Source organism: Neopelma chrysocephalum, unplaced genomic scaffold (assembly GCF_003984885.1).
Source record: "Neopelma chrysocephalum unplaced genomic scaffold, ASM398488v2 Primary Assembly neopelma1_23, whole genome shotgun sequence".
NCBI classification, from domain to species: Eukaryota; Metazoa; Chordata; class Aves; order Passeriformes; family Pipridae; genus Neopelma; species Neopelma chrysocephalum.
Genome location: NW_020897691.1, coordinates 36,845,796 through 36,861,732, shown reverse-complemented (window position 1 = coordinate 36,861,732; position 15,937 = coordinate 36,845,796). Strand labels below are relative to the sequence as shown.

The 15,937-nt window shown below is 39.6% G+C and overlaps 1 protein-coding gene across 1 annotated transcript; it reads left to right on the top strand.

Annotated features, from left to right (window-relative positions):
- Nucleotides 1–45: 45 nt before the first annotated feature.
- Nucleotides 46–14,982, top strand: QRSL1 (QRSL1, glutaminyl-tRNA amidotransferase subunit A). The gene is made up of 11 exons (XM_027693953.1): nucleotides 46–176; nucleotides 1,018–1,177; nucleotides 2,310–2,408; nucleotides 3,808–3,904; nucleotides 5,519–5,695; nucleotides 7,883–8,058; nucleotides 8,167–8,279; nucleotides 9,805–9,997; nucleotides 10,390–10,507; nucleotides 13,828–14,033; nucleotides 14,525–14,982. The coding sequence occupies exons 1-11, from the start codon at nucleotides 153–155 to the stop codon at nucleotides 14,734–14,736; spliced, it is 1,575 nt and encodes a 524-aa protein (XP_027549754.1). The 5' UTR covers nucleotides 46–152; the 3' UTR covers nucleotides 14,737–14,982.
- The last annotated feature ends 955 nt before the right edge of the window (nucleotides 14,983–15,937 follow it).

Sequence of the window (15,937 nt, the reverse complement as noted above, 5' to 3'; positions counted from 1 at the left end):
CGGCACCGCAGCCAATGGGCGGCCGCCTTCTTGATGGACCTGCCAATGGCGCCGCTGCGTGTTGCGGCAAGATGGCGGCGCGCGGCCGGCGCGCCGGGGATAGGGTTGTGACGGCTGGGCGGGCGTGAGGAGGCGGCGGGACACGGGCAGTCATGTTGCGCGCCTCTCTCCGCCAGGTGAGGGGGGACAGTCCGCCCGGTGGGGGGTGCCGAGGCGAGGGGAGGGGGTGCTGAGGAGCAGGGCAGGCTGAAGAGCGGGGCAGGCTCACCCAGGTGACCTGGGTCCCCTCGCGCCCCTGTTCTCCGGGGCGGCGGGGATTCAGCCGCGGCGGGTCTCTTGGGAGCACTTCCGTGGGCTCCTTCCCTCGGCGGGGATCGCACTTTATCCCCGTACCGCCCCGCGCGGGCTCTGTCACCTGTCTGTCCTGAAAGGGGGGTTGCGCTTTTGTTGGAAATTACGTAACTTTCCTAAAATATTAATTAGTGGTAGCAGGTAGCTAGGTTCCAGTTTTTTTCCTTACACACTGTTGTCGGTTTGATCTTTAAATCACCGAAGCTTTGAGTTTCTCTGGACTAGCTCTGATATGCTTCAATAAAAAAAGCTTGAAGGAGTTGAAGGTTAGTCATCCGGGATCTTAAATTTATGGTACTTCAAAGACATGTTGGAGTAACCAGAAGACAGAAGGGATTAACAAAGGCGTTATAGCCTGAAAGTCGGAGACTCTGTCTTAAGCAAGAATGATAAGTGAAGTGAAGAATACGGACCAAATTAGCCAGTAAAGGATAGAATGCTAATTAAATTAAGAGAATTGTGTCATTTAGAACCAATGAATGTTCATTTCTTTTTTTTTGCTAAAGTGTATAAATACATGTGAATAGTCTTGAAAGGGATATATGTGGCTGGGATGATTCACTAAGTCTCTCTGGCCAGAATAAAGAAATGCCTGGGTCACTGAAACTTAAAAGGTGGTGTTGGAGTGTTTCCTTTCTTCCCTACTATTTTCGGTGACACTTTCAGGTGTCAGCAGCGTTGAAGGAAGGACGTGTCACTCCCACGGAGCTCTGCCAGCAATGCCTGTCGCTCATCAAAAGCACCAAGTTTCTTAATGCCTATATTACCATAGCAGAAGAAACCGCTTTGAAGCAGGCTGAAGCATCAGAGGAAAGATACAAAAGAGGTGTGTCTGTTTGTAACTCATATCAGTCCTTAAAAGGGTGCTGCGGCGGAGGTCTTTGTGTTAGATGAAGCACCTTTGCTGTGTCTGTGCTGCTTGTTTGTCTATTGGGGGATGAGAGTTGTGGTTGAAGTTTCTGTGAGTGTACACTTGGCACTCAGGAGAGTATTTAGTTCAGAAATGAGAAGCAAAACCTGGGCTAAATGAGGCACTGCAGGTTAAACAGGCTCTGTGCCTCTCTGACAGCACTGCTACTGGGCGCCTCTTTCTTCTCTCAGAAGTTTATTTTGGATGTGTAGCCAGCAGTAGGTACCACAAACAGGCAGATGCAGTGGACTTTCACAGGCCTGTTGACAGGGGTAGGCAAACACCTGGCTCAGCCTATCAGGTTTTTAATTAAGAAGGCAAATTAAAATAAAGCAGCTTTGTTAATTGCAGTTATTAATTGGTGAACTGAACAGCTTTCAGTTCTGTTATCTGCAGCATTTAGAGGCTGACCATCCTCATTTTCCTTTGCATTTCAAAAAAGACAGGAAAGGTAAATTTTCATGTAATGGGGTACCTTTCTCCTTCCTAGGTGATACTTGCTACCCTCTAGCAGCTTAAGCAAGTTTTGATTCCTGACATAGGCCTTTCAAAATTTTTTTTTTTTGCTGGATGATTGATAATCAGTCACTTAGGAAAGATTTCCTCTGCTTTAGTAATTTTTTAGGTGATCTCTACTGTGTATGTCAGGTAGGCAGAGTTTATGGCTCCCAGCCTCGTGATGCATTTAGCAGCACCTATGGCTGAAATAAGCACTGTGTGGTCACATTGGAAGAGCTATGCACACCTTTGGGATAGCTAACCTCTATGGAAGCAGCTGCCTGTCTTGCGGGCTTAGGCAAATCTGCAGAGCTCTTAGACACATCTGCAGAGCCAGGTCTGGTCTGGGCAGAATGAATGCTCAATGCCAGAGTTGGAATGGAAGATGATTCTTGGAAATGTAACAGACAACCATCAAATGCCAAGTGGATAGCATTCTTGCTTCCAAAAACCACCCACAGGGACATGTAAACTGTAATTGATGAGAAAGCTATACGTATAACACACTTTGCTTTAATCTGTGTTGTCTTTGCAATCATTCCTCATGCAGGTCAGCCGCTGGGTGTTCTAGATGGAATTCCTGTTGCAGTAAAAGACAACTTTAATACAGCTGGCATTAAGACAACATGTGCATCAAACATGCTAAGAGGTACAGTAAAGCTTTTAAAGTAAAATCAGGTATCCTTTCAGAACTTTTTCTCTTTAGACGGTTTATGGAGAGGGGTCTTCCAGAAATCTAAATATTTTCGAAAAATGAGCTGGACTCATTTGAGGAAATACACTTAGCAAATTTCACCAGCCAAGTTCATCTGGTATCACAGATGCATCTTTTTATTCTTCTAAGGACATTATCTCTTTATTTATTAGCTACATGCTTTTAACAACACAGTTTTTATTATAACATATATACTAAAATAGAATTGTTCTAAAATTCACATTTTGCTTCACATTACTTTTAGATCTAGAGGACAGCAGTCAGTACTGTTCTGCCTAGCAAAATCCAAAGACAGTCCTTTTTTTGTTGTTCTGTTGATAATTGTTGACTTAAGTAGTTTTTTCATATGGCTACAGGAAGACTAGATATTAACAATCTCAACATACAAACATGTTGTATAATGCTTTTTTTTTAAATTTCCTAAACTCATTGTTTTTATTAATGTCATGAACATTTTCAAGGCATTACAGTGTTTTTTTAATTGTAAAAGCAAAAATAGAAAATATTACTTATATCTATTTTATTCTGCGTAAAGTAAAACTCTATAAAGTTTTGTGGAAGATAACGCAAGTAAATTAGCAGAATCCTAATCTGATTATGGGATTTTTAGTAGCAATAGAAACAAAACATGACTTGGCTATTTTAAAAAGTGTTATATTACCTGAGATGCTTTTCATTAAAGCACATTATCAGACCTGTTGTGATTGATTGGAGTGAGTATTAGGAATGATGTCCTTGTTCCTGTTGAAGGTGGGGGTGGAGAAACCCCTGTCAATATTCACAAAATTAGTTGGTTATTACCTGAGATCTCATGTCACTGTCATGATTTTCATCCTATGTTATGTGAGGTCTAAGCAGCAAAGGGTACACGTTTACCACAGGATAGCCAGTTAGTATTTCACCCTGTGGTTAACCATATGCTCCTTTATCTCATGGTAATGGGAGATAATTTAGGATAGATTAGCACTTTCCTGTAAAGAGCTGTTTCTCATTTCTCCTCATTTTAGACAGTTCTGCAAATTCACTGAATGCAGTAATTTGCTACCCTTGTGGTGTTTATGTGAAGTCTTAGCTCCACGCTCTAGGCATGTATAATCCAGAATTACTGGATTGTAATTTGTGGAGGAAAAGAAATGATGTTGCAAACTAAACAGCGTTTGGTTTACTTTTGTGAAATTTTGAAAATTATTCATTTTACCTTGAAGCAAAACTCTGTCACTGTGAACTGGCAGTTTTTATGCACAGGTAATGACAATTTTGAAATGTTCAGAGTAGCTACTTGTAAAAATAATTTGTACCTCATAAATCACTCAATTGTTCTGATTGTTTTCAGGTTATATTTCTCCTTACAATGCTACAGTAGTTCAGAAATTACTGGATCAAGGAGCTGTGCTTTTAGGCAAAACAAACCTAGATGAATTTGCAATGGGGTGAGTGTTTATTATTTTTAAAGTGTGATTGTACATGAAAAGGAATACACACCATCTGTTCCAGTGTACCTGTAATCCTTAATTCCTGTTTCTGTGAGGCTGGACAATAATGAATACTTACCTGTGAAGAGCATATAGAGTTGCATGAACTTCTCCCTGAGCATTTATACTGTTGTGTAAATGATGCAGATGCTGAGGTTTATGAACATAGTGTTCAACTGTAGCTGTACTTGAGAGGGAGGAAGTGGTCCAGCCTTTGCAGAAGGCCAAGGATAAGCAGCCTTCTTCCAGATCCAGTAGTGTGTTTGTAGAATTGGTTACAACACAGTTATTTGTTGCCTTTTTCTCCCTCCTTGCTGGTGGTTTTTGCCCATAGCTAATTATTATCATGCCCCCAGTGGCAGCCACTGCCTCTGCCGGTCAGCCACTGCAGTAATTAGTATGAGTAGTCCCTGATTTGCTGCAAAAAGACTAATTAGAGCAACACTTTTAAGTTACCTATGGTAATGCTGGTGACTTTTTGTCAGAAGCACATGGAAAAATGCTCTTAAAAATTGATTCTTCAGCAAATCAGTGAAGGCAGCCAAGCTGTAGCAGGGAACAGAATCAGGCCATTAGGGATGGGTATCTCTATCACACCAACTGCTGGGTCTGGAAAGGAATATCTGGGACTTAGTTACCTGTGAGAAACAATTAAATGCTGTGTTTTGGTTTTATTTTTATTTTGCTTAAACTGAAGACGGAGGTTTGATTGGGAATTCATATGGATGGTGTGGAAATACTTTGACTCTATTGTTTTGAATAAAGTAATTTCTGTGTAAAAGAGATATTCCTCAGAGGAAGAGCAGGCAAAAAGCATTGCAAAAATCTGATTATGCAGTATTGCAGCTTGTCTAAGCTCATTAAAGCACAGGATTCTCCTAAAAAGGCTTATCCCAACACTGGCTTCTCATTTCTGGTCTGACTGTTTGCATGGTCTCTTATGCTAATACCAGCATAGCTGCACCATGAGCTTGATCATGATCCAGCTCTAAAGTAATGATGTCTCAATGAGGTTAGTTCTCAACTGCTGTCATCTGCCTGCTCTGTCTGATTTGGCTAGAAACATGGGCACCTTGGAGTCAGGGAACATGGGGTGGAGGTTGTGAGGAAGGAGGCAAGTGCCCTCTGCCCCTGCTTCTGGTAGCAGCTCACACTTGAGTGACCACAAGGTGACTGAAGCCAGTTTCTGAGAAGCCAGTCTAGCACTCTGAACCAGCGACCCGTGGCCTCAGCAGAGGGCTACAGAGTGAGTAACTGTGTCATTTACAGAGAAGAGCTTGCTCCTGCTGTTGTGGAGCTTGTTCCCCACCTGTAGCAGAATGGTTTTCCCCACAACTGTGGTCTTGCACCAAATGCAAGGTTAGAAAAACAGAATGCCTTTGTTTTGAAGCAGATGTGCACCTTTACTTTTACATAGCTTAAATTAGTTTTGTATATTTGTGATTATGTTCTTTTGTGTTGAAATTGAATTTGCTAGAATGAAGGATGAGGAATTGGATGAAAAAAGAATAAAATTGGTAAATACTCTGTGTCATCCGTCAGTTCTGTCTATATTTGTCCATTCTGTCTTAGATCTGGGAGTACGGATGGAGTATTTGGACCAGTCAGAAATCCCTGGAGTTATTCAAGACAATACAAGGAAAAATCTGTCCCAAAATCCCATTCTGAGGACAAAGAGTCTAACTGGGTAATAACAGGAGGGAGCTCAGGAGGCAGCGCGGCTGCTGTGTCATCTTTCACGTGTTTTGCGTAAGAGGCTTTTAGAATTTTCAATAAATGTCTCAAAATATGTTAGAAGGAATTTTGTAGTTTTCTCATAAGCTAGTATGAAAGGGGAGGGTTATTGTCACTGGCATGCAAGATTTTATTTCAGCATCCCTAGGTTATTTGTGGCATGTCATGAAGCCAGAATTAATCCATGCAGGCAAATTTAGGCTTATTCACTTCAAGCATTATTCAGTGTACTGATATGACCACTTTGCACTGTGTGAGATACAATAGCAGTAAAGGAGTGACAGTTTTATTCTTACTCCCACATAATCTCTTAAAAGTCTTACGGGGTTTGTGACACATTCTCTTCCTTAGTAAGTGTCTTAAAATTCAGCAAATTAGGAGATCCCTTAATTTGTAGCAATATAATAATCGCTCCTCCCCTCCTTTGTTTTTATAGCATAGTTACATAATAATACATAAGCTTTGGGACTTAAAAGCTGTCAAATCTCTGATTTAACAAAAGGGTACACAGTACTTACTACACAGATACTGAAACAGACAAGTTTTTAAGTGTTTGAGTTTTTTTTGGCAGGTGTGTGTTTCGGGTTGTTTGGTGGGTATTTTTCCTAAAGGAAGCTGGATTTTTTTTAATGGTAATTATTAACTGTATGGAATAGCAACATGCTATTTAGCAAATCAGTGGTCTATACTATCTTCCCCATCTGACTGTTAAAAGAAAACTGATCCTTAAAATTTTACACCTTTCATTTTATGAAATTTTTAGAACTACATGTTTGAGCATGTTTTATAGAATATTATTTCAATTGTACTCTTATTTGGAAGGTGTTTGAGAATGCTCTTTAATTACTTTGTCCTTGTTTACCCATAGACTACATTACAATCATCTATTTTATTGTTAAAATTTTTTTGCTAATATTGATTACTTTTTTTAGCTTTTTTAATTATTTTTTTTAAATTATACATCTCATTGCCCTTTGCTAGGATATAGTCTACTCAACATTTTACTACTGTTGAAACTGAACTTGGTGCTACCATTCCCAAGAACTGCTGGTCCTTGTCATGATCCTGATAGGGTCTGGCACCTTTTCTTCCATTGCTGGCCGTACTGAACTCCCATTTTGCGCTGCTCAGCACATTGTTAGATCAGGGAGATTTTTTGTCCAGCTATTTTATAGCCTATTGTATATCCACTCTATTAGTGTCTTTCAAGCATTGGGAACGCTGCCAGTCTTTGTCTTTTCAATTTGAGATTTGGATGTACAGAAATGCTACAAAACTGAGGATGTTTTATATCAACACATAAGCTTTTAAAAAAAGTTCCACTTCAGCAAAGTCAATTGAATTGGTTCAGCCATTTCAGAAACAGATGCCTATGGGAAAAGTCGTATACTCACTTCAGTAAAAATTGTACCTACTTCTTTAGTTTAATTTGGTTTTGGCAAATATTTGAATGAAAGCTGCTCTATTTTTTAATGGTGCTTGAGTTAAATTTACTAAAAACAAGAGAAGAGTGTGTTTCATTTTAATATGAATTTCCAATTCCATGACAATTTTTGAAATGAAAATTTCAATTTAGAAAGAACAAGGTTTCACCTGTGAACAAAAAAGGAAGTCAAATCCAAAAAATAATTAAAAAATACCGCATCCTAATTGTACCTAGGCTATTGTAAACTAGGAGTTCTGATGCTATGCTTTGTAGGTTTGGAAACAGGAAAAACGTCCTAGACTTTCCAAAGTATGCCTTCTTGTTAGGGGTAAGAAGCGTCACTATTCATTTGTACACTGGAAGATGCTGATTCATAGTGCATTGGCTACTGAATAACTAAGACGTCAGTGTTGAAAATTGTGCTCCAAATCACATGAGATGTATCTTTTGGAGTCCACAGTACTGGAATAGATCAACAGAGAAGGTAGAAGAAGGTATTTGGGGCCATCTTCAGATGGTCTGAATTCTACCTATTCGCCTCTGCTTTGTGAAGAGACTTGGGCTCTCCTGATGGCTAATTCAGAGACCCTAATAAAAATCAAAGAATAGATAAAAAATAGAATAGGGAACAGACTGAAATTTAGGCTGTGTGTTTATGACTTCTAATCTGGAAGAATTCACAGAGTTTTAAATCCATGCATCTTAAAGCCACACATTCTTATTATTTGGAAATGTTCTGAATTATTTTACTAATGATGATCCTTTTAAAACCATAGAGCCTTAGGGTCAGACACAGGAGGATCTACCCGAAACCCTGCTGCTCACTGTGGTGTAGTAGGTTTAAAGCCAACATATGGACTGATCTCTCGCCATGGTCTCATTCCTCTAGTGAACTCCATGGATGTGCCAGGAATCCTAACCAGATGTGTGGATGACGCAGCAGTTGTGTTAGGTATTACTTTGTCATATGTCTTTATTTACAACATAGTCTCAAAACAAACTGAATTCTGGGTAACTAATGTGCATTTTCCTTTTCTTCATATGTCATGTCATATTTCAGGTTCACTTGCTGGACATGATCCTAAAGACTCTACCACAATTCAGGACAACTTTAAGCCATTTGAACTACCCAATTTGACTGATGTCAGCAAGCTCTCAATAGGAATTCCAAAGGTAACATTTAAATCCTGTCAACAGTTGTGGACAGGAACAAAAAATAGGACACCTAAAAAAAATGATTGTGTCTTGCCCACCACCTCCCAGTCTCTCATGTTTTCAAACTGTGAAGACAATACAAGCAGCTCCTGGAAAAAAGCAGTATTTGTTCTGTTGCCTCTTACGGCAATTTGGAGTAAGCGTATGCTAACGTGTCATCTAAAACATTCTGTCATCATTGTGGGAAGCACTGTCGGGAACTTCAGGGGAAATGGGGAATTTCAGTTCTTGTTTCTCTCTGTTGCTCTTTCATTAGTAACCTCTGTAACCTCAAACAAGTTGCTCTTGGTGCCTTCTCACACAGTGAGGTTGGTACTGGTTTGTGCAGTGCTTTGAGATACTTGTCTAAATGGCACTGTGTTAGTACAAAGGAGAATTTTAAAGGCAATTGAATGGCACAAGGAGCTGTGACTTGCAGAGCTCTAGTAAGGATGGAAAGACAGCTGTCATCTGGCATCGGTTGTATGCAATTGAATGATGTTTGTAACTATAAGGGTCCTTGCAATTTAGGAACAACATTTGGGACTCCAGCCTATTTTTAATTTAATAAAGGCTCTGCCTTCAAAGCGACAATGTAAATAACATCTACCAGTTTGATTCTCAGCTATTGAACCTGTGCCAGAACAGACATACCAAAAGATTTAATTTGGTAAGCAGGGATGTCCGCTGACCAATTATTCAGGATCTGTGAAGTGCAAAAATTATATACCTAGAAAATTAATTAGCTGCATACTGCTTAGATTTTGATAAATCTAAAATAGTGGTATTGGTTAATTATTTATAACCTTTGGACAGGTGTTTTCTGCTGCTGCAGATTATCCTAAACAGATGCATGCATACATGAAACATGAGTCATAGCTAGTCAGAAATCAGACAGCACTATGCCTCTTTTTGTGGGTTAGAACTGAAGCAAAAATAGAGAATTTTAATGGAATATCTTTAACTTAGCTCTTTGAGAGCAATGTAGCTTATTTAAGTCTTCTCTCCTTGATTGTAGTTCCTCTTTGGTGAGGGTTGCTTGCTTTGTTTCACTGAGGCATGCCAATTGCCACTGATACATTGTGGCCATAATTTCTTTTTATCTTTCCTACTCAACAGCAACCCTACTTTCAGGATTTAGACCTGATGAATTTCTACTCATGACTGCAGAGCAGTTCAGTACAGTCTCAGTGAATAGATAAATAAGGGAATAACTGGGTAATTTCTCCTTCAGGAGAAACTGCTGAAATTCCATGATTGCGATATGTAGGTTGATCCTACCAAGATGAACATAATACTCTTAAGAAGACTGAATCCTGTTAATTTAATACTGCTTGATTGGATAATATTTAGTAGATGCAAAAAGCTTTTAATAAGTACTTTAAGTCATATAGTGGTAAGATAATGGTTTCAATGTATTTTTAGCAAGGATTATTTGCATTTTGGTCTCTACTAGAAGTAAACCAGCGTGTAAAATCACTCCCCTTCTTGTTTTGCCTCTAAGGAATATCATGCACCAGGGCTGTCTGGTGAAATTCTGGCTCTCTGGTCAAAGGCTGCCGACCTCTTTCAGAATGCAGGTGCTAAAGTGGTTGAAGTGAGTCTACCACACACTCGTTACTCAATTGTCTGCTATCACGTGCTGTGCACAGCAGAAGTGGCATCAAATATGGCCAGGTTTGATGGACTGGAATATGGTAAGGCCTTTGAAAAAACTTTTTTCTCAGACAGTAGAAACATTGCTGGATACCATGAAAAAGTGTTAGTTTTTATAGATGTACTTTTCATAGTTCTGTGCCTGGTGTTATTTCTCCACAATGGAATAGAGCAAAAAACCTGGTCCAGATAAAAATATGTAAGTGCATATTTTAATATATTTCACTACTACTGGACACGTGACTGGGCTCAGTATCTGGTTTACTATTTCTCTAATAAAACAGGAATATGTTTTGTTGTTTCTCCAGAATAGTAGCATGTCAGATGGCAGCAAACAGTGACCTATTGTATCACTATGTATAACATTACCTAATGTTGTTAAATCTTAAGGAATACAAGAAGTATTAATATCCAAAATGCTTTTTCTTTTCAGGACACCGTTCTGACATGAACGAGTCCACAGAAAGTATGTATGCTGCAACGCGACGAGAAGGTTTTAATGATGTTGTAAGAGGAAGAATTCTATCAGGAAACTATTTCTTGTTGAAACAGTAAGCAGACCCTCTTGAAATTCAAATTTGCCAAGTTTGCAAATTTTTAAGCAAATGGTTCATCGTGACATGGAAAAAAAATTATTCTTAACTAGTGGCTCCTTGCATTTTTATTATTGCTTTAGCTATACAATATGTAGTGAACTGTTAATAAATAAATGGAAATGTTTTCCCTTAACAGTGAGCCTCCTAAATTAAATAAGTAAAACAACTTAGTGATAATTTTTTCCCTACCAGAGTATTATTGGCTTCTATTAGTTAAATTAAGCGAAAATCTCTACCCTATGGTATGACATTGAAATCATACTGAAGCCATTACTGTTGTAGTGTTAAAAGTTCTGTAGTTGTTGATCTCATTAAAACTGCACAGAAAAACTGCTAGTACATTCTAGTAAGGTCTTCTAGAGTAAGCCAAAGATACGTCAATTAAATTAACTGTAGCTCTTTGCCTCAGTGTGTAGGGAAAAGAGTCACTGGCAGAGGTACTGAACTGATGTCTTTACAGAAGATAGGGTTTTATCCAGCTCACAAATAGAAGCTGGTCTGTGGATCAGTTTTACATTTTTAGCTTTCAATACTTATCCAACAGGCCCAAATTGTGTTAGTAAAAGTGCTGTTTTTCTCTGTCTGAATTTGTTCAGATACTAACAAAAATTTAATCATGTAATCAGTCTCTGTAGTGCACTTGCTTTGAAGGAGCCCTGTCAGCATGAGTATTCATCAGATGTGACTTCTTAATTGCTCTCAGAGACAGGAATGTTGTCAGTCAATCTGTAACAACCGGCTTTTATGGAATGACAATATTCCTGCCAAGGGTGCTCCTTCTGCTTACGACTGCCCAGATCAGCTTTCCTAAGGCTGCTTTAAAATTCACATAGTTAATTCTTCGGTGAAGGAATATACAATTGGCTCCCACTGAGATTGAACAGGAGAGTTGTGTTCCTGTCCACAGTAAATTACTTTTGAAGAGCACAGGGTTCAGAAAGCATTCTTAGAATAAATAGTAAGGAAAACCCATCTGTGTCTCCTGCAAATGTTGCCTTTTACAATTTATATTTATCTTGCTTTTGAAATCTTTAAAATAACTAAGTGATTGTTCAGGAAGTTCTGTTTAACATCTTCAGAGATGACATGGACAAGGGGATCAAGTCCTCCCTCAGCAAGTTTGCAGATGACACCAAGTTGGGTGGGAGTGTTGATATGCTGGAGGGTAGGACAGCTTTGCAGAGGGGCCTGGACAAACTGGATCAATGGGCCAAGTCCAGCTCTAAGAGGTTCAACAGGGCCAAGTGCTGGGTCCTGCCCTTGGCTGCCAACAACCCTCTGCAGTGCTACAGGCTGAGGGAAGAGTGGCTGGAAAGCTGCTTGGTGGAAAAGGACCTGGCAGTGCTGGTAAACAGCAGCTGAACATGAGCCAGCAGTGTGCCCAGGTGGCCAAGAAAACCAATGGCATCCTGGCTGGTGTCAGGAATAGTGTGGTCAGCAGGACAAGGGCATTAGTTTTTCCCTTGTGCTTGGCACTGGTGAGGCCGCACCACGAATCCTGTGTTCAGTTTTGGGCCCCTCACTACAATAAGGACATCGAGATGCTGGAGTGAGTCCAGAGGAGGGCAATGGAGCTGGTGAAGGATCTGGAGTGCAAGTCTTACAAGAAGTTGAGGAGGGAGCTGGGTTTTTTTAGCCTGGAGAAAAGGAGGGACCTTATCACTCTCTCTACAACTACCTGAAAGGAGGTTGTAGCAAGGTGGGGATCAGTCTCTTCTCCAGGTAACAAGTGAAAGGACAAGAGGAAACAACCTTGTGTTGCAGCAGGGGAGATCTAGATTGGATATTAGGAAAATTTTTTTCCTTGAAAGAGTTGTCAAGCATTGGAACAGGCTGCCCAGTGAAGTGGTGGAGTCACCATCCCTGGAGATATTTAAAAGATGTGTGGGTGTAGCACTTAGGGACTTTCTGAAGTTAACAGCTAGGATGATTTCACAAATTATTGTAGAAAAAGATCTAATTCCCATGATATAACTACTTAACTTGAGTCTGCTGTTTATTATTGATTATAACCATTTTCACTGCATTTTTTTCAGAATCTTAAATCTTTAGTCTAACAAGTAGCGTTTGGGCAGTTAAAGTTCTTTTATTTATAAACACTGTCATGTAGCAGTTGTTAACACATCCCTATCTTTTTTTTTCCCGTTTTTTCTTCCTTTTTCCTTTTTTCCCCCTTTTTTTTCTTTCTTCCCCCCCTTTCTTCCCCCCCTTTCTTCCCCCCCTTTCTTCCCCCCCTTTCATTCCTCTTTTTCTGTTTTCTTTTTTTCTTATTTTCCTTCCTCCTCCTTTTTTCTATTTTTTTTTCCTTTCCCAAGTAGTTGGGGGTTTAGATGGCAGTTACTTTTGAAATTGAACTTTTCTGAATTTAAGGATTCCACATTTACCGCTTCTACATATGAAGTTAGAAGAAACAATAGACATAAAGGTGACTAATGTGTTTCTGCTTCAGAGTTGTGTAAAGATGGAAATCCATAGACCACATGTTTATGTGAGGGACAAAAAAAAGTGTTAGGGAAAAATAAGGTCTTTATAGTATTCTATAGAGAATTATACTACAAACACATACATAGTTTTAAGTCCATTTAGAGTCCTCCACCAATGATGGGACCTTTTCATATGCTTCAAGTATCTTGTTGGATTGAATCCTAAATGATTACTTCCTATTTTTCAGGCCTGTTTAGTTCTTTATTGTTTCTAGGTTTTGCTGTGCTGCCCTGCAGTGAAATTAGGTTGGGTATCAGGAAAAGATTTTTCACCAAGAGGATGGTTGAGCACTGGAACAGGCTCCCCAGGGAAGTGGTCACAGCATCAAACCTGACAGAGTTCGAGAAGCATTTGGACAACACTTTCAGACACATTTTTGGGTTGTCCTGTGTAGGGCCAGGAGTTGGACTAGATAATCCTGAGGGTCCCTTCCAGCTCAGGATATTCTGATCCTAAGAAATTTAATATACAGTTTAGTTTCCAAATGGTCATAAAAGTATTGTTTTGATTTTGTAAGGGTTGTTTTGACTTGTAAGGGTTTTGTTTTCCCTTCATTTTTCTTTAGCTCAATGCCCTCATCTCTTCCTTCTCTGACAACTTTGCTGCTATGAGAGCATAAACACCATGTGTGGTGACTTAGCATACGGTGTATCAAAAATTTAAGTACCAGTGTGAGTCAAAATTTTATCCAAAAGGAATACTGGGCTTGTCTTTTCTACAGTACCTAAGAAATTAGGTTCTGTATTTTTGGAATTAAAGTGTCATGCCCTCATGTCCATATTTCTTTCTAGGAACTATGAGAAGTACTTTGTCAAGGCACAGAAAGTCAGACGTCTCATTGCCAATGACTTTGTGAAGGTTTTCAGGAGCGGTGTTGATGTTTTACTCACTCCTACCACTCTGAGTGATGCAGCACCATATAAGGAATTCATCAAAGAAGACAACAGAACCCGCAGCGCACAAAATGACATCCTGACGCAGGCTACAAACATGGCTGGTGAGTAGGGACAGGAGTTAAACTATGTTTTCCCCTGCCTAGTAATTTTTAATGTCTGGTCCCTTTAGCTATTTCACCTCCTCTTTAGAATCAAGATAATTCACTCCCATGTTGTAATTCTTACAGTGATAACCAAGTATAAGGATGGTTTATTAAATGCTTGAAAATGTAAGACTAGATTTTAAAGTGGGGCACTCTGGAGCTGAGTGTGGGCTGCAGGTAAAATGAATCCATTCAAGTTCTGGAGACAAAACTTGAATCTCTTTCTAAGGAGAACTGATTATCTTTTCAGAGGATGCTGGCTCCTTAAATCAGTCTAATTAATTTCTTGTGATCACCTAGCAGTATCCTTAGTTCATTGACTCAAATTATTTTAGCTAGTTGTTCTCCGCTACATAATTTTTCTTCTGGTTCTCTTAGAATTATTACAAAAATTACTCCAACTACCGTTTAATAGTAAGTCTTTGTATGTGTGTCTTTTTTTCCTTCAGGACTGCCAGCTATAAATGTTCCTACAGCTCTTTCAGAGAGAGGCTTGCCAGTTGGGCTTCAGTTCATAGGACGTTCATTCCAGGAGCAGCAGCTTCTCACAGTAGCCAAATGGTTTGAAAAACAAGTACAATTCCCAATGATCCAGCTAGAAGAAGTAAAGAGGCATGACCGTGATGTTTTTCAGCATAAGAAATCTGCTTCTTTTTCATAACACAGGACTTGCTATTCAGCTAAAGCAAGAAAGCTGTGGGGATGGTCTAAAGATGTATTCCTGCAGTTAATTATCCTTTGCAGAAATAATAATCTGTTTTAAGAAGACTTTATGCAATAATGCAGGATAGAATCACGACACCTCAGTACTCTGTAATTAAGGCAAAGTGAATCATTAAGTAAACATGTTTATGTTATTAAGAACCATTTCTAAATTATATTAAAAACACCAAGTTGAAATTACGTATCTTATGCCTGTGGAACTGATTTTTTTTTCCATCCCCAGAGTGTGTGTAAGATATCTGGGACCATTAAAGCTGAGCTTTTGTGTGAAAATTTCATGGTTGCCAAAGGGTTTGGTTTCCATCTAGAGTGTAGACTTTTGCAATGGCAACAACCAGGCAAGCTTTGTTAGAGCAAATGTATTAAGGATCTGTTCACCAAGAGTTAAATACAAAAGGAAACAAGGGAATAACGAAGAATCATAGCATCGTTTAGGTTTGAAAAGACTTTTAAGATCATTGAGTCCAACCCAGCACTGCAAAGTCCACCACTTAGCCGTGTCCCTAATGCCACATCTACACATCTTTTGTGTGATGCTTATTAAGGTCACTATGAGAAAACTAAATCAGGCCTCCATTTAGGTCCCTATTTTATCAAAATTTCAAGATGTGGAAATATTAGTTCATTTAAAAACATCAAAATATTCCCTACTTCTAGCTAACTCATGCAGGAGGTGAAAATAATCTCCAGGTTTACAAATCATGCAGATTACTCTGGTTACATCTGTCCTGGTTAGAACGGCTGGGACCAATTCATCCCTGGATGGGTGTAACCCAAAACTGTGTATTCTATAGCCTCCATGCCATTTCCCAAAAACTGCTGTCAGTAGAGGCCTGCAAGGTGGGAAGATGTTCCTGTACCCTTTTATGGAATTCCCCGCTCTGATATCCTTATATGGAATTCCCTGCTCTAATACCCTTTTATGGAAGAGGGACTGAGCATCCGCATGCCCTTTTATGGAATTCCCTACTCTGAGGGAGGGACTGAGCACTCCCGCCTGAACTGGAGAGTATATAACTGGGAGTTTCAGAGCCTTGGGACTCTCTCTCGTGGGACCCAGAGGAAGACAGCAGACCACCGCTGCTCCCAACCAGGCTGAGACCACCACCCTCGACTGGACTGCAATCACCACTTCTGAC

What these genes read in the sequence shown, in the direction of transcription:
- QRSL1 (XM_027693953.1), top strand. Translation starts at nt 153, where the DNA reads ATGTTGCGCGCCTCTCTCCGCCAG. An exon ending in TGCATCAAACATGCTAAGAG is followed by an intron (nt 2,409 to 3,807) that starts GTACAGTAAAGC and finishes GATTGTTTTCAG; the next exon opens with GTTATATTTCTCCTTACAAT. An exon ending in AACTATTTCTTGTTGAAACA is followed by an intron (nt 10,508 to 13,827) that starts GTAAGCAGACCC and finishes ATTTCTTTCTAG; the next exon opens with GAACTATGAGAAGTACTTTG.